Consider the following 23,661-nt stretch of genomic DNA (forward strand, 5'->3'; position numbering starts at 1 on the left):
CAGCAAAAAGCCTGGGTATGAATCTCAAAAGGGCTTAGAAAACTTCAATTCAAACCTTGCAGCAATCCCACACAGAGACTGTACAGGAGCACAGAGTGCTGCAGAAAGAAGATTGATTCTCTTTTGATCTTTCCTTTCTCAAACAAGCCTCCACGTCCTTCACCTTAGCGTGCGTGTTAAGCAGCTCGAACAGTGCCACGACTAGCTGCTCCACGCCGATGTGTCCGTCCCGGTACTCCTCCACGTAGTAGCCCATGGTCTGACGCTCCGCCTCTGTCAGCAAGTGGCGCGCCTGCTCCTCCAGCATGGCCCGCGACTGGTTCACCAGGCTGGACAGGGTGACCTGTGAGCCCGCCACGCCTTTGTAAAAGCCAGGCTGGAGTAGATGGAGGAGAGGGGAAGAAAAAGACACGAGATGGAGAAGACGTTTATTTTTGTTGTTCCATTTTTCCATGCATTTATTGTTTTGTTTGTTCTAATAAATCCATCTTTTTTTGTGGGTGATGGAGCGAGAGAAAAAGGACGGTCAGGAAGACAATCAAAGAGGTGAATGTCAGCAGCTGTAATGTAAGATCTTATGGGAGCGGTGGCGAGGATGACGGTTTAGAGAAGGATAGGGAAGTAATGGGTGGGTGGACTATAATCTCTGTACATTTCACGTATTCTTTATACTGTGAAATTTTGCACAGAACCATATTAAAAACTGTACAACTCTCTCATTATAAAACAGTTATAATATTTATAATCATGATTTTTTCAGCCTTTTATTGTATATTTTCTATTCTATTGAATTTTGCATTACATTGCTAATATTTTTATTTCCTTCTAATATGTTTGTTGTATGCACTAAACACCAAGGCAAATTTCTGGTATGTGAAAAACCTGGCAATAAACTTGATTCTGATGTGATGGGAAGGTTGTGAGGAAGAATGGGAGAGAGGGAGGAGTGGAAGGTGTAAAAGATGGAGAGGATAGAGAGAGGGAGATGTGTGGAGCATGAGGACAGGCAGATGTCTGGCACGGCTTTCTGAAACTGCAAGGATGACGGTGGTTGATGAAGGAGGAGGAGACGACGGGAAAGTAGGAGGAAGAAGTGAAGGACAGGGAGGAAAGTGGGGAGATAATCGCAAAGGCCCAGAGGTGACGGTGAGGAGCAGGAGGAGGGTTAGGGAGGAGACAATGGCAGGAAACCGATCATGGCGGACAGGAAAACAACATTAATAACACCCACATACACTGAACGAACCATCAGTCTTTTCGTCCCGAATAAATTATCATCCTTCCTTCTTCCTTCTGTCCCACCATCATCCATTATCATTAATGATTTGCGGCACTAACACCACAGCTTGCAGCAGGACAGAAACTGTGACGTTCACACATGTGGGTGGCAGGTTTCAGGTTTCTTTTTCATTTACAGCTTTCATATCCGGCCCCGGTGTGCCAGCTGGCTTCTCTGCCAATCAGAAGGCTGACACTCCTGCACTTGAGAAACTGATGAGCTGCCAATATCACTTCTCCGCTGCGTATCTGCTCCTCTTTTCCTCTGTGCCCGTTCCTTGTCTCTTCCAAGTTATCTGCTCGCTAGCATGCAGCTTCTCTGTAATTAACTCCTTAATCAAAGACACCACTTCAAAGCCACAGCTTCGGGGTCTGTGTCTGCCTGCGTTTGTACGAGACGGAAGCAAGAGGAGGAAAAAGGCCCGGCGCAGTCTTCCTCTCCACTCCCTGCCTTCACCTCCTTCTCAACTCTTGCCCATGCTCGTCCCTCCGTATCGTCAGCAGTAGTCGTCCCAGTGTCCCTGGTCTGAGCAGAGCCAACAACTGTTTAATGCCCAAGGTGAAGTCATGCGCTACCCTGCCTGAATCTCAATCATCCCAACGCCTTACGCCGAAAATTCCTCCACAGCATCCTCGTCCCGGTTACTGAACTCACGAGCGCCGCGGCGAGAACCAATGGGACCACATGAGGCGCACGGGCAGTCGGCCCATCTCTCGCCGTCCTATCGGAGGGCAGATCGTCACTTGAGGGAGCTAATGAAATCGGTCGTCACTCAACTGGAGTGGAACACCTGCAGTCTCCCGGTAATGAGGTCTGCTCGGGGAGGCGATGTCTGAGGACGGAGAGAGAGGACGCTTTTACTGTAAGACTGCCATTCTACAGTTAATGGAGATCCAGTGTCGCTGGTTCGTTTGTTGGACCCGATCCATCTCTGAGGTCACTCTCTGGCTGGGTTTCTTAGATGCCAGATAAGCCGATTGGCCCCTTTATCGCAGTGACCAACAACAACAACGACCATTGTCGACATCAAATTGATGAAGAGCAAATCAGATAAAGCCGGATCTGGAAGTGTCACACGCCTTATCTCTGCTCTAGCTTGTTTCAGTTTGGGTTTTTTCAGACAAAGTAAAAGAAAAAAAGGCATTTTCCAATAGATACGAGACTATTGTCCTCTTTGTTTGGTAGAATCTCACCTCCACTAATCTCAACTTCAAGGACACAAAAAATACTCTTCCCCTGCAAACACTTCCACTACGCCTTGCTTATCTGAAAACACTCAGAATATCTCATGTGATGACTCATCTGAAGGTTTCCTGAAAAAAAAACATCAAATTGCTGGCTGGGTTGCTGGGATGAATAAACCCACATGATCGACCAAACCAGAAGCTGAGAAGCAAACAGGTGAGTGACTATTTTAGCAACAAGACACCTATGACGCATGTGTTTGATTACCGTTCTAAAAGGATGTGGCAGCATTAAACTACGTAACGACAGCAACAGGGAGTCAGCTAACGAGCATGGAGCTAGTGTTATGACAGCTTTACTGATTTTAACTTTTGGCATGTCAATATTTAGAATTTTAACGGTTTAACCTATTTATATTCATGACCTGTCACATTCATTATCCTGTCACATTTATGGCATTGCGTGCATTTCATTTTTGCACCCGATTGATAATCTTTATAGTTTGTATTTTGTTTATTTGCACTCTGTATATTTCCATTCTGAATCGCAGCTGCTGCACAACAACGTCCCCTGGGATGAATGATGTTTATCTCATCTCATTTACCATTAACAAAAAAAAAATGTATAAACAGCTTCTCATTGACCGCCCTACAAATTATATTTCAAATGCGTGCTAATATCAGCTACAGTGAAGTAAGTTGACCTGCAGGACTGAGGGACAGAGAGGGAGGGAATTAAAGGAAATAAAGAGATGTGGAGAAGTCGCAGCTAATCAGTGGATGGAGATTGCTCAGTTGTCATGGAGACTGCTCAGTTGTCAGTGCCCAGTCAATGGACGGCTGGAAAAAAGCAAAATAAGATGATGACGATGGCCAACAATATAAATGATTTGGTCATCCTGATTGTCTATACTGTAATTTACTTGTTGGGTCTGTGTAGCACACACAGCATATAGTGGATGTCTGTTCATCCAGGGAGAGGGATCCATCCTCAGTTGCTCTTCCTGAGGTTTCCAACAACTTTTTACTGTTTTTTGGGGGACTTTCTTATCTAATCAGAATCAGAATCAGAAGGGTCTATGGAGAGAAGGTGTTGTATGCTGCACAGAATGTAAAGCCCCCCTGAGGTAAAATCTTACAATAACGAAACAGATTTGACTTCACTGTCTGTGGTAAAACAAATATGTTTCTGGGTGGCATCGAAGTCTTTTATCAAAAAGAAAGATCACCCATCTTTGAACTCATTGAGTAAAACAGACCAAGAACACTCCAACCAAAGATAACACAATTCCAGCTGTGTGTGAGTCTGTGTGTTTACTCACTACACTCTATCAAAAGGAAAAATAAATAGAGATTTGTGCTTCTCACATCCCTGCACCCCAAATGTGTTTGCACCGGGTGGACATTTTTCTCGCAGGGAGTTTAAGCCCTTTTATCTCTGAAAATAACCACCGGATGAGGAAAATCACTGAAAAGAAAGGAGAGGAAAGATTGCCATGCCAACGCTACAAAAATGGATTGCACATGACGGTGGCACAGATTGTGTCTGACCTCACAGGGCAGATCCTGGTATTAAAATCTGAATCCTACAGAGAGAACAAGTGCACCTCCACCATTTTAGTCTTATTAAAGCCCAATATATTAGCTTCTCAATTCCATCACCGCTTCCCAGCTGACAGAACTTTAATATATGAAAAGTTTACGAGTGTCTAAAAAGCCAGGCAGTTACGACCACAGACATCTTTACTACATCACCGGCACTCTCCACAATGAAGCTGACATATACCTATATTACCGTGGGTGAGTGGCTGCTGATTCTATCACATTACAAGCTGTAACTCTCTTCCATTAGATGGAGAAAATTAAGTCCATCACTGATAACAATAAAAAAAGGTTTTCAAGAAATGGAGTCAGATCTTCGATGACGAGGCTCAAACCAGTCTCCATCTCATTCTGAACAGGAGTGAAATCGACCCCGCTCTTATCGCAATTTAGGACTGCTGATCAACTGCTGATCAACTGCTGATCAACTTCATCAAGAGGAGAAATAGTGGTCGCTTATCACTTCTTATCACTGCAACAGCTTCTCCAAACCCTCTTTAACTCTCTGTGTGTGTTATGCTTGAGGGGGGGGCCACATCTGCTAAACCCTTTCACGCATCAATGAACTAATTATTAGCATACTTTATATATTACATATTATATAACAGAATCAGTCCATGTGATTGGATCAGAAATGTATGTTCTAATTACCTGAGGCTCTTATAGAGCAGTCATTCAAATAGACTGGGTTGGGACCAGCAGGTGGGTCGCAGGAGATTTTACTAGTGTCTGCATAGTTTCCTCTTTTATTTAAGATTCGTATCGGCAGTACACCTTTGAGCCACGTGAGCGGGCCTGAAGGTTCATATTGTTCTGATAATTGAAGCCTACTTATGACTTTGAATCTAATACGAAAGGCTGGCATGGATTCTGTTTGTTTTAACTGATGAGAGGAAAAAGAGCCTGTTACCGTAACTCCACCGAAATGCATTTATTTGGTCTCATATATAAAGTACTTTACATGTGTATATGTTTCTATAACACACGCATTGAGTTGTTTATCAAAGGAATACCTCTTCGAAATGGCACATTCATTGGTGCACAATTTTGCTCAGCTCACAATTCATAGAAAATGCCTATTGTGAATTAGGTTGCGATGGTTTGTCAGTTTTAAAAGAGTTTTTAAAAGAGAAAAATAGTTTGGTAAACACTGTCATAGAGGACTGGCTGTAAAATAGTATGCATGACCTCATGGTTACAGGACAGTATGTCAAACCGCAATGCATCTCCGCTGCTAATGATTGATGACATTGATTATACATTACATTACACGGATAGATAGATAGAGGTCATTTGTACACAACTGACATGAATCGTCCCCTCAATCACAGAGAGGACTGAAATTATAAGTGATAGATTAGATGGCGTAAATCAGTGCTGGCATCGTACATTAATCACCGTTTGCATACTTGATATTTATCACAGCAGCAGCTTCGTGGCAAAGTCGTTTTTTAACAAGACTTGGAGTCATGCAGTCATGCTAACATGTGAGCCATTACACCTGTGCTTGAAGACATTCAGACAACTCCCTCTGAAAAACACAAAAAGCTCGTCTTATCTTGGTAACAAATCTTCTGCTTTGTGTCGATACCAAGATGGTCCCTGAGCCAACCTACATATCTTCAGAGAGACTTTACTTTTACTCTACAACCCCCATCAGACTCAATGTCAAGGCATTTATAAAGTATTTATATTTGCTCCTGAGCTCTGAGTTGATCTCCTTTAGTTCAGACCGTGATGAGCTGTGTGCAGGCATATTTCAGCTGCAGGCTTTGGACTGTTGCTGCTGTCGTCTTGGACGTATCAATGTGTATCAGTGACGAAGAGGGGCCGACGGGCAGGATCTGTTGGTTTTCAAATCACTCTCTTACAAGCATCACTGCAACAGTGCTGGCATGAAGCCGGCAGAGTTGAAATCTGGATATCTATAATCTTGATATTATGCAACGGGCTGCCAGGTATCTTGCGTCTTTAAACCACATCAATTCCCTCGCCAGTCAGTGAACAGAAAAGCAGCCCAAACACAAAGCATGTCATGGTTACCGTGCTGCCGAAAGTCTGGCAGGTTTGTTTTTCCAGGTCGAGAGAGTGAGATACTGGACGGTACAGCTGGTTACAATTGTGCAAATTAAAAAAAAACATCTCGACATCTTCACAAGGACTAATGGTTAGCTTTCCATGCTACAGTCTGATCTGACATACAAACATAAAATGATCCTAATTCCCATATTTAGTACCTTGCTACTGAAAAACAGTAGACATCTGAGAATAAAATGTGTCTCTCTTGCCAGATAGCTTTGCAAGGCATCAGTTTTTTAAGTTGAGGGATTTCTCTTGTTGATAAAAGCCACACATCTTGAGGTTCAGCTCACTAGCTTCCAGTTTTGAATACCAACAGCTGTTGAATCCGAGGAGTTTATCTTTGAATGCCTTCAGGTTTCAGCAAAAATATTTCAAGTTTTTCAGTTTGGTTGTGTATGATAACTGTGTGTGCACTCCTACCAACAACCATTTTATCTCGTTACCAGCTGCAACAGCGACGCTGGTATTGTGTTCACCTTGTGAGTCAGTCTGTCTGTATTAAAATGTTAAAACTGCACCGGTGTGTTGAGATCAAATTGAAGGGCAAGATGAGTTCCAAAATGGGTGTGGTCAGAGCGAGGGCGCTGGAAGTAAGGGGCTAGGAAGTGGGGAAGGTGCCACTGGCCCCCCTTCTTAACGCCCCTGGTCCAATTCGGCAATGCGGGCTGGTGTGATCCCATCACGAGATGGCCTCTAGTTATTACCAGCTGTGAAAGCAACGCTAATATTGTTTTCACCTGAGTCTGCATGTGAGTGTTTAGATGTCTGTCTGTGGCTCCTTCTCCACTTCAGAACCCCCGTACTTCGTACCTAACTTGCTTGGATCACACCCATCATCCAACTCTGTCTTCATTTTGATCTCAACAGCACACCTGTAAAGTTTCGTGACTGCGTCTTACATGGTTGTGACACTATCACAGCCACAACATCTGTCCACAGACGTATAAACACCTGATGAAGTACTCAACACCTCATCTGTGGTGCTGCAGCAGGTGCCTCCAGGACCACATTTTGTTATGGTGACACACACACACACACACACACACACACACACACACACACACACACACACACACACACACACACACACACACACACACACACACACACACACACACACACACACACACACACGGGTGGGGCTGTAGCGGCTGATAAGAAGCAAATTAGGTTTGACTGACAAATGCAATATTTAGCCGGTGTTATTTGCTGTAATGCATTTTGTTGTCTTTCAAACAACATTCATTTGCTCGAGATCAGGGCCTAAATGGGGGTCAGAGCAGATCTAATGATTGAGAATTGCTTTGTGACCTATCCTTAATTAATTAGCTTATCGGTCTAGCTTGGCCTTCAATTACAGGATGGAGGAAGAATGGCGGGGGGGGGGGGTTGTTTGGAGGGACAGACGCTGTGACCGCTGGGATGATACGAATCTACGGTCACCAGCCGAGGGAGCAGTGTCAGGGGAACACCAACATTTATAAAGATGAACACAGGTCTCAGCACAATCAGCGGCAGATCAATCTAAAAGAGGCTCAAACAGGGGCTCTCTGGCTCACGTGGAGAAGCAGCAGGGGTGTGAATTATCACCTCTCAACCTGCTGCCTGGCCCCTAAGGCCCTGCTGCTACATATCGTTCAACTTTAATGGCCTCTCTCTCTGTGTCTCTCTCTCACACACACACACAGACACACACACACACACACACACACACAACTGAACACAGGAAAAGAGCAGCATCCAGTCCCCTTACATGTACTTAGTTGTCTTGGCTTATTCTGAGCTAATACTCTTTTGACTCAAATGATACAAATTGTATTTACAACATTTCTTGCCTTCAAAAGAGCCCTTTGCATTCTTAGAAGCTTCTTAGGTATTTCTGGAGCTGCTGTGGCATAGGCCATTAGCTTTAGCCATGCTTTGTGCTTTATATTAAAGCGCCTGAAAACGTAAATACAAAACATGGCCAAAAGTATATGGATATCAAAACAAGTATGCGGACACTATTGTCTAAAATGTGCCTTGATTGGAACGAAGGAGCCCAAAAACAGCCACATACCAAAAATAGTCCTAGTCTTCAATTATAAAAAAAAGAAACATCCTTATATACAGTACACTATATATGCTCATGCACAATATGAATAAAAGTTGAGTTGACAAAAGACAGGCTGCTTCATCAGGACTGTGTGGTTGTGCTTTCATCAGATTTCATTGACAGCCGTGTCTTCCTGGCAACACAAGCAAATTCTGATTCAGATTTTTTAATTAATCTTTTATCTAGCTATGAAGTCCCATTGAGATACAAGATCTCTTCTTTCAGGGAGTCCTGTTCAAGATGGCAGCATAAGCAGATTCACGTAAAACTATTTGACGCCTATAATACATATTGTAAAGATGCACCGATACTGATGCTGGAATAATAACTCAAATAGCTGGATTGGGTACAACAAGCCGATCTGATACCATTATTTTAATAAATAACAATTCACTGTATTGTATGAACACCTATTTATTAACTTTTTTTTAGTTTTTTACACAGTTAAGAAAGCAATGTTCAAGTCAAACCTGATGTTGCCTTGGACATAATCCCTGTTACACACAGTGAGGCATACAGCTTATTAATCAAACACTGGTATTTGATCAGTATTCTGGATCAGCCGATACCTAAAGCCTAGGTATATGGACGGAAAAAGCTGAATGGGCACTTCCCCAACATAAAGGCAAGCAAGGGAAAATAGTAAAAGAAGAGAGCCATACAGGCCATACCACCTGAGTCAAGGATTATTTAAAACAGCAATAAGTTTCCTTCAAGGCACTTTGTAAAATACCTTAAAATGTATTTAAAGAAGCAAGTACACCTAAGGTAATGACATCTTGCAGCTAATTCCATGCCCAGGGTGCATACAAAGATAAAGCAGTTTTACCAAGCTCTGAGGGCACCCTGGGGACAACTAAAAGAATCCAATTTGTAGATCTAGTGCTATAGTTGCTGCTATGAAAGGTTAAAAAGCTCGAGATATAAGCGGGAAGTCTGCCTAACAATGTTTTGGCAATAAATAGCAACACGTGCATTTTTCTCCTCTGGTAAAGAGAAGACTATTCATATGAAATGCCTCAAATGACCTCAAATGGAAAGCATTTTTTTCTTTATATTTAAAAAAGGGCCTTAGCCTTTTCAATAGACTATCAACATATGAACATTAAACATTTCTATACATGTACCTTCTAATGTCAAGATAGTGGGATTAGCCTCCTTAGAGGGAGAAAGAGTGAATGTCATATATTTGGTCTTTTTCTTAGTTTAGCTCTATGGCTTGATTCAAAGAGCGTGTCAACGTACAGATCACTGGGTCATCCGCGCACATATGTATTTTAGCTGGATTTATTCCACAACCGTAGTCATTTATAAAAATATAAAATATGGTAGAAGCTTAAATAGATCCAGTGGGAAACCTTTGTTTACTGTAAGTGAGGCTGCACAGTGCTGCTTACTGTCTAAGGATTTGATGATATCATTAGTAACTTGCATAGCTGCTGCTTTAGTGCCCGATCTAATCTCTGACGGATATTCCCTGAGAATAATGAATACTGTTTTAATTTGCCATTTACGAGAGATTTAAATACTAAACAAATACCATAACAGATATTCCAGTCTGGAAAAGGGACAGAAATCATTCAACTCAGAACCCTTAGAAAAGGAGAACCCTAGCTGGTTCCCAGGTACTGGGTATGGCGTAGAAGAATAAAGTTAAAAACAGAAGCAGTAGGCTTTGCAATATCACTTCCAGAACTTTGCAGGGTCTTCCAGATGTTTGTATTTATCATGGTAAAAAAGTAGTTTCATTTAAAAAAAAAAGATTTACATATACATTTAGAATATTTCTTTCGTTATGTATATAATGTAATGTGACTAATGCATCTGTAAAGAGTCCCATGCAAAGGGTTCTTAGTTTTCTTTGCTTTGGCTCAGACATGCATCTCTTTGTCTAATGAAAGAGGAAATATATTGATTAAACCAAGGGTTGTCTTTACCACTTATCCTCAATCTTTTAAATACTATGAAATGGGATTTAAAATAGCCCCCAGCTAGATCAGCATCAGCCATTTAGAACACACACACACACCCTTTCACCAGTCCTGTGTCGTTGCCGTACATAAGCAGCAGTGTGTGCTGCCTTATATATGATGTCCGCACAAATTCGGATAGGCTCTTCCTGATTGGGAGGCTACACTAGTATTACCCATACCTTAGTTCAGAAGAGGGCGGGGCCTGTGCGAGAAAACTATCTTTTCCAACACAGTCTAGTGTACAGAAAAATATAACACGGTTCATTTTTCATGACAAATAACCAATCTGGTTTCACGCCTCATATTCATAGTGTGTTCATGTTGGACCCCATTGGGCAGAGTAAGAAGCTGATTAAGGAAATAGAGGCTATAAATACGTAGGCAAAGAGGAAGACAAACAATTATATTGTCAATGACAATACAATGACCTAGCAATAACACATTCACTCGTACGTATATAAAATGCATATATGCCGAGCCGTTCACATGCAAATGCATGCAAACATGTACACATACGCATTAAGATGTATACGCATAAACACGTCGCACACACACAGATTCACACCGCTTAGCACCGCACTGTAGCATGGAAAGCTGACTATTTCTATCTGGGAGATCAAAAGAAGTTTTTTTTATCAAGGTCAGTCTATCGGACGCAGGTTTGAAATAGATGCGCAGCATGGTTTAAACAGCGTGATACAAGACCAACAATATCATAGTGTTGGTATACCTCGTAATAACAGTCAATAAGTAGTGCCTGTACTTTACAGGGACCATGGAGGACAAGAGCAGGTAAAAGCTGCTGGTTTAAAAGATATTGACAATGCTACACATGGAGAGAGGAGGACCGCACACCGCTGTGTTACTCACAAACCTTCTACCGAACAACGATGTCTCTGCCCTGGTGTTTGTTCACAGATGTGTTTGTGGCAGTACGAGCCCTGAGATCCCATCAACCAAACTGTGCATGAAGTTCTTTTTTCCTATAATTACCTTGATGTCATTTGAAGTTACAGTATGTGGATGGTGTTTTCACTTGTTTATTTTAGTAACGATATTGTCGACATTTTACACTGCAAACAGTAACGTTATAAATTATAAATTACTAACTTTAAAAACTTCTTTCCTATCTAACTGACATACTAACTGAAAATGTACAACCACTGGCATGCATTGCTGTCTACCACGTGTGTTTTCTGACACGCCTACACAGAGGCTTCAAGCTTTTGCATTGAACATGTTTAGCTTACGATCTTTTCTTCCCTGTAGCAGACACAGTTGACATTTCCAATATTTAACCATAACCGACCAGAGCAACTGAGGTGATACTGAGCAACAACATCATTTAAAGTCTTTAAATGTCTTTGAATGTAAATCTAATAAAAAACCCTCCAAAATTAAAAAAAAAGAGATGCAAACTAGAATTACGGTTGTAATGTCATCACCTCATCTTTTTATCCAATTTGTGTAAAATTGTCAGGTCTCAGTGATTTTCGACCAGCAAAATCTAAATCAGCCAAATTTGAAGAAATTCCCCCAAGAATGGGACGGACGGAGAGACAACCAGAACACATAATTCCTCTGGTAACGGCCATCGCCGGCATGGAGGCATAAAAGGGGTGATAGGTGGGTTTATTCCTACGAGCGACCCTCTCAAAACTATGCTGCATCTAATATTGGACTGCTGATCACACATGGCAGACAGAAGTGTCCTGCTTCGAGGCATTAGAACCTTTCTGGCTGGAGTATAAATATCTCTTTAAAAAGGAAAATGCTGAATTGCTGCAATTTCTGAAGTCCAGGGGCACAGCATGTATCGTTCACATGAATTGTATCGGCATTACTTGGCTGAACCTGCACCTGTCTTTTATTATCTATACTGCCCGGCTCTGCTGTAAATAAGAGAAATAAGGGCTGGGTAGTGGAGTGAGCTAACCATTAGTACTGTCGCGGTGTTTTTTTGACAGCTACAAAAGGAAAAGACTGGAGAAAATGGGCTTTGAAACCGAAGATAATGGTTTCTTTTGAATCTCAGAATTAGCTTTTTCTCGGCTCTCCCCTCATTGAGGGATTTCTAAATGAACCGTCAGTGTAATGTCTCACACCTGATCAGACTTTTATGTTTGGTCTCGCTTCTAAACCCGAGTGGATTGCAAAGTGTAGAGCTGCCCCCTCGCAGTAGATTAGTCGACTAATGGTCATTTTGGTCTTAGTCTACTACGTTTTCTTAAGTGAATTAGTCGTTTTTCATGCGTTTTATTAACACAAAATGACTTATTTCCAAGAAACTACTGAGCACATCTCTGGTAAACACCAAATTCAAATTGGTGCTGTTGTGTGATTCTTTGATCTGTCGATAAAATCAACTAACAAATTAGTCAACTAAGAATTTCTTTATTCATGGACAGCTCTTATAAAGGTTTACTGATCCCCGACATCCACTCAGCTGGGAAATACGGACGGGCTAAAACCGCATGTGTTGTTGTTTTTTCACATAAAATTAATGGAAGGATTGACGTGGTTGTTTTGCTCTATCACAAATCCGAAATGTCGTGATATGTTTGGGACTGTTGAGGAAGGATCTGAACAGATGTTTGCATCAAATTCCTAGCTTGTTATTTTGGCACAGACTCTAGACAGGGCAGACGAGAAACGTGTGAAACAAAGACACCAGTCATAAAACAGCAACATCGAAGGCTCGGATCGAGCATCCTTTAACACGCCTTCTTGATTTCACAGTCAACTGTGGAATTACGCAGAAATGCAAATACAGTACAGATCCCACGCATGACGCTCTCTGAAAGGGACGTTATTAAAAAGGTTGCTGAGTTTTGCACCAGGACAAGGAGAACATATAGAAAACCTGTATTTCTGACCCCTCTTTGCTGTGCATTCTTTAGTGCCCACAGTCCCACCTCACAGTTCTGGCAGTTTTTCATCGGAACAAGTTATTTCTCTGCACACATAAGAGACTGGATGCGAAAGGCAAGTTTCCTGTAAATCCTAGGGGAGGATGAAAGAAACCAAGCGGCCATAAATTCCCGAGGCTGACTAGTGGAGGCTGCTGAGGAAAAAAAACTGTTTTTCACACACAGTCTGTAATGCTGCTGGTATTATAGATCAGGTTATTTTTATGCTGTTGTAGCTGCAAAGCTTTGATTGACGTGTTTATGTGAGACTGGCGACCGCCTTGGTTATTGGTTCAAATGCTTTTAAAAAGACCTATACTTGTGTTTTCCTCTTGCAGTCGCCCAAATTCACAAAGATGGACCAAGCGTGATGTTGTTATCCACAACATTGTCAGTTCCAGTGGTGGCATGAATATACTGTGTACAAAGTCAATGAAGAGACGCTGATGCAGCAGTAGCTGACTTGTCATAATCACAAACTTAGAGAAAAGAGGGAAAAGAAGAGAAACTTAAGGAAAATAATGGAAAGAACTGGACCTGTAGTGAGTTTTAGATTTACCTGTTTGTGTCCTGTCCCCTGCCAACAGTCTGTGTTGGATTCTTTTCACCACCAAGATGATATTTTCCTAACCCTTAACCAAGCAGTACCTAAACTTAACCAGACCTCAACCACAGAGTGAGAAGGCACAAACCTTTTTGTGGTACGGGTATAAGAAGACTTGTTGGTTTGGCAGCCAGCACATAGTGGAAATACTTTATCATCTAATAAATGTCCTGCAGATTGTTTTGACCCTTTTATCTCAGAGCTGCTGTCAGCAGTGCCCCGCCCATACACAATCCATCTTAGATATTCCCCTGAAAAGGGCATCTTTGACAAAAAGGACACAGTGGTGTGTGTCGTATGGCTATGAAATATACTTTTAAAACCTCTTTGTGTTCCTCTTCCATCCAAAATACCTCCCCCATCCAGCCTGTCCCTCTCTCTCCTACAGTGTTGCTAGAGTACATTGCCTTCCCAGTCTGTCAGGAGAAGAACCTCCATCATAGCTTCCATAATGAAAAGTGAGCTCTCCCTGTCACCTTCCTCCCCTCTCTCTCTCACCCTTCTTTCTTTCTCTCTCGTCAGCTGCTGTCTCCTCCAACTTTCTCCTCTTATTATGTCCCCTTTCCTAAACACTCTTTCTTGCTTTGCAAAGTCACAGTTAAAGTCAACAGTAAAGTTAGTATACGGTAGGGCGAGTGAGTTACAAGGATAGTTTGGATTTTTTGAAGTGGTGTTGTATGTGGTATTAATCCATCGTCAGTTTATTACATATGATTGATGGTGCTTGGCACCCCCCCAGTTTGGGGAAACCAGTACCAGTACCAGGACAGGAGCAAAGCAATGTACTGCTTTGGACAGGGGTAGAAGCAAAATATATTATAGACAAAAAATCAATATCGGCTTAAGTGTACACTAGATTTAGAATATATTCACTGCTTAACTTTGCTGTCAGACAGCACGTTCCAATGGGAACTGAATCCATTATCTATGCTCTCTTCAAGACTCCTTTGACAAAAACATCAATTTTACCTAGCAGAGCTCGGGAGCTGCCTTGATCTGTTAGTTTGTTTGTGCTAATGTGTAGTCATATACAATAACCCTAACTAACTAACCAATTGAGGCAGCGGATCACCTACTTTTGTGTTCTGCAAGGTGAAATTGTTTTGTCTAGTATAGTTATAAACTATAGTTATATAGTCTTGTGGCGTTATAGACAGCATTGATATAAGTCTTCCAGCTGCTGGCTGTAGCCTCAAGGGCAGTCTGACAGCAAGGTACAGCAAAGAACATATTCTTCAAAAATACAAACTGTCCCTTTAAGGACAGCTTCATGGTATCGGCTAATAACACAAAGCCTGTTTTTGCTGATGGGGTGTTTTTGATAACCTTGTCACAATGCTGAGATAGTATACCGAGCGGCCACTTTATTAGGTACACCCTGTACAACCTAATGCAGTACAATGCAACTGCCATAAAGTTAAGAAGCCTATCAAGGTTTTATTTGGTCACAATTAAAATATATGTTTTAGCTTTAGTTTCGTAGTTAGTGGTGGCGTTCCAATTGACTACAATATATCGAGAAGTGTTTCTAATGTTCCGCCACCGTCATGCATGTAAATAAAGAGGACAAAAAATTAGGAACACCTCTTGATATAAAGTAGTCCGGTACATAACCACCTTTAAATAACACCCCAATAATAAACATAAATTAAATTGACACAATCCTGACAATATCGACAAAAACATACAGACTTTGTAAAGAGCTGTTGTATTGAATTGCTTTAGATGGTATAGGCGTTCCTAATAAAGTGGCCACTGAGTGTATGTAGATTTGATAAGCTTATTTTGGTTTTTAATGCTTGAGGGTTGATCCATAAAGACTTAAACATGATGCATACAAGCTGTATGTAAAACCCAAAGTGGTCTTTTTGGCCCACTTCTGAACAGTGCTGCTCTCATCCCCAGTGCAGATAACCTGCCATACAGCCTAACTATCCATCCCAAATACAAAGTGATCAGTGGTGGAGTTAACAGACGGTCGGACAGACAGATTATCATTGTCCTGAGAGAAACACACAATAACACAGGTAGTCCTGTGTTTGGTGTGCACACATACACAGACAGAGTGGAAATGAGTCGGACTTTGTGTGCATCTCACCTTTCCTGCTGCAGAGGCTCCTTTGTCCATCGAGAAGCTGCAGAGAAGCAGAAGAAGAAATTAATTAACAAATTAATCACAGAGGGACAGTTGAGTCCACACTCTCTCTCACACACACACACACTCACACACACACACATTCTCTTGTCCACATACGCGAACACAATATGGTCAAAACATGAAAGATGAAAATACCCCCCCAAGAAAACGTCATCTAAATTAAAAAATGGATGAGTTATTAGCCCACTGTTGCACTATAACGTCACTCTGATTTGTGCAATATCAAATGACGCTCTTATGGATTTACAGTACATGGACGCTTTGCTTTTCTGCTTCTTTATGACCTCCACCTGACCCGTGACGTTTAATGTGTTCTCAGTGCTGAGTAAGAGGTCATTTTGTGGGATTGAAGATACTTTCAGTTTGCACATACACGCACTCTATAGTAACAGGCAAACTGATGAGCATATACAGAGTATACACACACAAATTCTCTCTCTCTCTCTCTCTCTCTCTCTCACTCTCTCTAACACACACACATATTTTGGAGCTCTGGTAAAGAGGATTTTTAAACATCATGACTGACAGCGTTTCATCTTTTTGAATACATTTCTCATTTACCGTAGGCTGATACAGTAAATGCACACTACCACAGATTTTTTTTAAATCTCCGTCATGGCTGTCATGTTTTCTTAAGAGATGTTGCAAAAAACTGCTTCACATTCAGGCTTTTTTTTTTTTTTTCTTTTACAGGAATTATGAAACGTCCATGTCCTCCAGACAGGCTTTTAAATAAACATAAAGCACAGACATCAAAATGCATGTCACAAACACACACCGACGCGCTCTCTCTGCAAACATAAAAGTGTTTTGAAATGTGTGTGTCATTTTTTCAGCCCCGTATTCCTGCGCGAGTGAAATGACTCGAGTAGCTGTCTTTACATCCTCAAGTGCCCACGAAGTAAGAGGCTTTAAATCCATGCGTGAACGCGACAACTGAAAGCACTGCCTTCAGGGACAGAAGTGACAAAAAAAAAAAAGATAATTAATGCAGAGTCAAAAAAATATTGCAGTTCCACCTGCAATGGAACTCAGCGTGGAGAGACGTTTTGGGATTCAAATTCAATTAGCCCGGGTGACTTTTGAGACCAACTTAGCCACTTAGTCCATTCTCTCACACTGATTTTTCAATTGTCGCCTCCTTGGCTGCTCTCTTTGTACTGCCAGGTAATTGGTAGTCTTTAAGGAACAGATACTAAATGAAAAACTGTGTGCAGCCCTAATTTAAAGTCCGATCTAAAATGTAAAATAATTCAAAGGAATAATAGTGTTTCATGCAAGTTTGTTTATGCAGCATAATAAAGACCCTAATTAGTTAGTAAAACATTAATTTAGGGCAGCACAGCACCCAGTGTTTGATCTTGTGTAACTACCTCCTGGTGCATATTCCAATTTGTTCCCTTTTGGATAATTAAACATGTGAAATTAAAATTCAACAAGAAAAAAACTTGCTGTTGTTGCAGCTATGACTTAATGTTCTTGTGGAGAGCTGCCATGGTTTAACAAACATGATTAAATATACAGGGAACAACCATCTGTCTCTCTGTGTTGCCTCGGCAAGTAAAACTTTAATAACCCTGACAAAACATCATCTTGTGGGGTAAATGTTAAATACACGTCATAGCCCCCATTTATTTTGGAGAAACAGAGGAATTACACGTTCAGAGTTGTCGGGCTGTCAGGTTGTGTGTTACTGAACTGATGAGGAAATGAGTCTGGCATTTACATCAGACTTTAATTTGGTTGTTGGGGATCACATTTATTCCAGGTCATGAGCTGCAGATGAGATTTTCAGGTGTGGCATTTTTCCAACAGAGCTGCATTTTGCATTTTTATATCTGCGAAAAAGGACTGAAAGAGAGTTCTGACGGACGCCTGATCACATTCGGCTGTTAAAGACTTTGTCATCTACTTAACTAGAATCAGAGGATTCTTTTTTCTTGGTGTTATCTTCATTATCTCCGTGAAGTCTTTCTTACTGCTGCACCGCTCAAGTCTAATTCTTTCTTGTGCCAATTTTCATTACTGAAACTCACATAGTTCAGAATAAAATAAAACATCTTTGGTCATTTCGTTCAGTGAGTTTGGTGGTCAAACAAGTTAAATTAGATTAACAATGTAAAGTAAATTGTGATAGTAAGGTTCTTCACTTCTTGGTAACTCTCATAGCATTTGAACGTCTCTGTGTAAATTGCATCAAGGCAGGTATTGTATGTGACAAACTTACTCGTCTAATGAAAGTGATGTAACATAATAATGCTACATCTAAAAGTTTTGATTATGTGACCCTTTGCATTTTTAAGCAAACCAACCGACTACACATCATTATAAATTGTGCCATTGTAGAAACTATTAAAGGTAGAGGTTTATGTGGAGAATGTCCTCAGCTGCCTTAGCAGGACTTAGTTAATGCAGAAAACTGAGCACTTGGTTAATGCAGAAAAATCCGCTTACACTTATACATAAAACAAAAAGAGGCAGGCAGATTTCGTTACTGTTGGGCAGAGCCAGGCTAGCTACTTCCCCCTGCTTTAAGCCTTTATGCTAAGCTAAGCTAATCGTCTCCTGGTTGCATTTAGAGTACAGACATGAGAGCGATATCAATCTACTCAAACTATTCTTAAAATAAGCATTCTAATAAGTCAAACTATTTCTTTAATCTTATCTTAATTTGGGTCTCACAATATTTAAAACATTTTTTTATATCACCTACATTAAAGCTTTGAAAAAAAGGGAATCTTATTTCATTTAAATTATAGTCGCCACTCTTTGTTGTGTTTGCTTTTTGATAATAATTAATAGCCGAAAGACATTTGTAACAATTTTAATTAATGCAAATATACTTTGCTGTCGATACTTTAATCATCAATAAACAGTAAAAACATTAGCATTAGCTAGGCAGAGTAACAATACTTTGTGTGGGCTTAGACCAGATTTCTTTTAGGACCAATCAAAACTCACCCTGCCATGCTGCTGTTGGCGGAGCTCTCTCCGATCTGCGAGCTGGCGATCCACTTGGTCTCGCCCACCACCGTCCTGGCGTGCGGCAGGCGGCCCACGTCTTTCACCGTCATCATCAGGTGCTGTGACGACTTCAGGACCCTGACGGCGTCGTCGTGCGGGATGCCCAGAAAGCTGCGGCCATTCACCTCCAAGATCTGGTCGCCGACCTGCGGGGAGCGGAGCGAACACAGAGGCATGGCGGGGGGGACTGAGCAAGGCGGTAAGGGTGGAAAGGGCAGAGACTGCCGCATGCACAGGTTCATAGGTCAAAGGTCAGAGACAAGAGGTGGTGGAGGTGTATAAAAACGTTTTAATTAATGGATCAGAGTGAGATAAGCAGGGTGTAGGTTTCTTGTCAAAAGTTATGGCAGCAGAACAGAACAACAGAAATAATTAGGCCACAGAAGGAATAAAGTATTCTCTGCTCGCTGCCAGGTTCAACACCAGGACTGTTTAATATGTAATGGAAAAGGCTTTCATATGTAATTTCACATTCTATCACGGGGCTGAGCCTGAGGGCAGCAGCAGTATAATGATGTCCATACTAAACACCACCTTGGACCGTACCTTCTATCATGAGCTGGTGTGTTGCCGCGTTTGTTTAGCATTTAAAACATTTATTTTTTTTACTGTCTGTTTCTTTGTTCTATTTCTACTTATCTCTAGTCAGCCAACCGAACCTCACAATCACTTCAATGTTCTCTTAGAGCAGCAGCCAACGCAAACTTGACATTAAAGACATTCAGAATCTCATAGGTTTTAGTTTCTTGGGTGCTTTCCAACAACCCGCAGTGACCCAACACCACATCTGTCATTGCTGAAGCACTGCAGCACATCTGAGGCAGCTGAGGACATTCTCCACATAAACCTCTACCTTTATCTTCTACAATGGCACAGTTTATAACAACGTTTAGGGCTGTCTGACTGCACATGCAAAGGGACACACAATCAAAACTGTATTTACAGATGCAATCTAATCTAATCTAATCTAACCAGCACCACTGCAGCGTGAACACACCCTGCTACCACAGCAAACACTGTTTATCCGTGCTGTCAGGCTGAGCTGAAGCCTCAGGGATGCGGGACAGATTTTAAGACCGATTACAAGCTGTTTGTTCCAGCTGTTTGCATTACAAAAAGGCATGAAAAGGAGTCAATAAGCTGCTTCTTACGGACTTTATACAGTGTTTGACAACACTAGAGCTCAGTTTATTGTGCGCTCCGCTCGGTTTATCTCAGGTTCACTTGGATTTGACACAGCTTGAGAACACACATGGCTTTGAAACGTGTACGCACAAAAGAAGCAGACACACAAACACACCATCTTTCTTCTCTCTGTTCGCATCTCTGTCACTTGAAGAGAAATACCATTCTGACTTGAGTGCGGTCGTGATAAACATTATATTATCGTATCATACTCATCAATTTACAATTGTTGCCACTGCGCACAGTAATAGACAGCTGTCTGGAAACTGTGTTCAGTAAACGCTTGAGCGGTTTCAGCGAAATAAAATGTGAATGAGTCCTCAGCCTTTGCTATGGCACTCCAAACGGAGCTCAGCTGCATCCCGTTTGCACTGATTATCTTGCAGATCATCTCTAGAACTTGATAGGCCTTTCTCACCGCAGACATTTCGACTTGTCACAGCAGGAAAAGCACGGGTGTTACTAATAACATCAACAAAGGCACTGCTGCCTTAAGTAAAAGTAACAATATCAATGACGAATACTGTTACAAGCATGGTCTTCAATTCAAAATTGTACTTAAACTACATACAGTAATGTCATCAAAATATACTTCGGGTACTTATGCAGAATGGCTCGTTTTATTATTGGATTGGAACCATTTTCGAATTAGTACGTAAGCATCACTGATGTTGTAGCTGGCAATGGTGGAGCTAATTTGAACTACTTCAAATACTGCCAGGTAGCTTAACCTGTAATAATACATCATAATGTATGAGCTATTTCTTGTTGAATATTAGTTATATTTTGTATTAATAATCAGAAGTTGAAGTGTATAAAATGAACATGATGTATGTGTATTTGTCACGTGTAATTTCCTTTGTAAATTGTATAAAACTGTTCTTGAGTAAATGTATCTTGCTAACAATACAACAATGCAATATGTCCCATTTTATAAGATGAACAAATTGCATCGGTTAGTGATGATAAATAATAAATAATAAATGGACTTTCAAGCCTTCTGACTACTAAAAGCGTACTCACACACATTCCCTCACCGACGGCAGAGGCTGCTATACAAGGTGCATCCTACAAACCAGTTATAATCTACATGCTCATTTACACACACTCACACACCTATGTCACATCTTTCAGGAGCTAATTGGGGTTCGGCATCTTACCCAGGGATACTTTGACATGCAGACTGGAGGAGTTCCAATAAGTGTCTGAAATCTCTAATTTCCTGCTCACTAAAGCGTAAGCCCCTAAATACTGAGAAGTCATTGAAGAAAACCTGCTCCAGAGGGCACATGCACTCACACTGGGGTGACAGTCCTCCTTTCAGCATGACAGCTAACAGAGACATGCAGTCAAGACAATGCTGGAGAGGCCAGTGTATAAGTCTAATGTTGTTAAATGGCCCAGTCAAAGCCCTGACTGTCAGTGGAGAGACATGAGGATGACGGCTCACAGACGTCCACCATCCAATATGACTGAGCTTGAGAGGACCCGTCAGGAAAGGTGGACGTGGGAGGAACCGAATTCAGATGTGTAAAAGTTGCAGCGACTCGCCCTGGAAGACTCTTAATACTCTCAATTCCCTGACACATCAGAACACGTATCATTGCTGCTTCACAACCAGGATGACAGACGACGTGTTTACATGTACCATCAGGAAAAGCACAGGTGTAAATAAAAATAAATAATGATTTGGTTTTAGGACATTGCTGAAGCCTGCTTGAATAGCTTGAACAGAACAGAGCCGTCATTAAGGTTATTAGTAACACCTGTGCTCTTCCTGCTATGAGAAGGTCTGCTGTGAAAAGGGCCTATTAGTTGCCATGGTGATAGGGATTGGGGTGATTTGCAACAGGGCCTGTGGTCTGGAATCAAACCAGGGATGCTGCAGTTACACACAGACACACCCAGTCTTTTTAGTCTGGATTTTACGGGCTCTCTGGTCGAGTGGAGACATGACTTTGGAGAAAAATAAATCAAAATATGAATAAATTCATATGGATGAAAACCTGGTAATATATAGTGGGACATGGAAATGTTTACTGTTTTCCAATGTGAAATCCACATTATACCTTTGCCTGCACCCTGCACTACTGTATCAGTCATGCAGTTTGTTAAAGCACTGCTGTGTGTCAGCACCAGTTAATCATGTCAGATTATTTGCACCTGTTGAATTTGGCAAATGATTGAAGCTTTGATTTTGACTCTAATAACGCGCTGATTAAGTTTTATGACCCGGCGAGGCTCATTGAAGACCAAACTGTTAATTACAGAGGAACGAGTTAGAGAATGCCAATACGCTGTCGTTATCCTCTGAAGAATGTCTTCATTGTTGTAATGGTTCGGGACAGATCGATCAATGTTTCGGAAAATTAACCCCTTCACTCACTGGTGTTCGAACACAAAACACTAACAACGGCATCACTGACATCTTTCCTCTCCCCTCATTCAATCTCTCTTCTCATTATTCTGCTCTTCCTCATTATACTTCTATTTGAGAGTAGATGGGCCCTGTCCTGAGTCACAAGCAAATCATTTCTTGTGATTAATCTCTCTGTCACATCAGAGGCGCCGCCACAGTGCTGCATTCTGGGCAATTAAACAACAAACAGTGGTAATGATGATTAAAGCTATGATTGATGCTGCGTGTGCTGCATAGACTGTACATAGGAAGTAGATGCAGTCGCCGTGACGTTACCCATTGTTTTGTGTACTGCAGTTTTAAAGCCTTGAGTTCGGCATCTTGGATTTTTTTTAGGTGACCAAAATGTAAAATTTGATAAACTGTCAAGAACTGAAAACCATAATTTACTTAATGAAGATCATGCTGTATCAGAGATGCTCACTAGTCATTTTCTGGGAGTCCAAGTCAAATTTCAAGTCTTTTGTGGTTGAAATGATAAGATTGTTGCAGGCTACAAACAATCCTGATAACATTATTAGGCGTGCAATAGTAACGGTAACCTTTACAACCCGTATTGTATAATTACACTTGGTATCCTTTTAATAACAGTTTATAATCTACCGTAAATCAACACATCTGTCTAGCCTCTCAAACCCAGTGTAATGGTAACCTAAGAAGCCTGTTATATAACATGCCCAACAATAAACCGATGATAATAACTAGCACGGTCTTTTTCTCGGTTTAATGTACGCTAGCAGATGGCGGCAGCGTAACGTGGATGATCAAGTTAACCAATTTTACAGTCAAGGCAAAGCCAGCACTCTCTGCAAACAAAATTGGCAAGCAAACAAACTATTTAGCCAATGCCAGTCTAATCAAGTCAGGTGGTGTGCTCCGACTTCTTTTTGCAAACAGAGGAGTGGCCCCCTGATGGCCATTAAAAAGAATGCAAGTTAAAAGCGCTTTACTTTTCAGACCCAGAGGTTGCTGCTTGGTGAGCAGTGAAATGCAAAAAAACCTTTGACTCCAATCTTCTAATTATAAGTCCTCTATGTCCACAATTATTCCAGCTGCAGCTGTAAACATACCCCTGCATGTGACTGAGAATTCCCTAAGGCCCAGGCAGGAGAAGTGTATTGAGAAAGGTTTCTGTGTTTCCATAGTG

The 23,661-nt window shown here is 41.4% G+C and overlaps 1 protein-coding gene across 1 annotated transcript in view; it reads right to left on the bottom strand.

Moving 5' to 3' along the window:
* Positions 1–23,661, bottom strand: part of whrna (whirlin a) — a gene marked incomplete at both ends in the record, with an annotated part of 122,266 nt that overhangs the window by 15,983 nt on the left and 82,622 nt on the right. Inside the window, 3 exons of the mRNA XM_079178528.1 lie at positions 164–376; positions 15,827–15,863; positions 18,848–19,056. Of these exons, the coding sequence (XP_079034654.1) occupies positions 164–376; positions 15,827–15,863; positions 18,848–19,056 (459 nt within the window). The remainder of the gene's footprint in view (positions 1–163; positions 377–15,826; positions 15,864–18,847; positions 19,057–23,661) is intronic.

Source organism: Pholis gunnellus (genome assembly GCF_910591455.1).
Source record: "Pholis gunnellus genome assembly, chromosome: 18".
In the NCBI taxonomy this organism is placed as follows: Eukaryota; Metazoa; Chordata; class Actinopteri; order Perciformes; family Pholidae; genus Pholis; species Pholis gunnellus.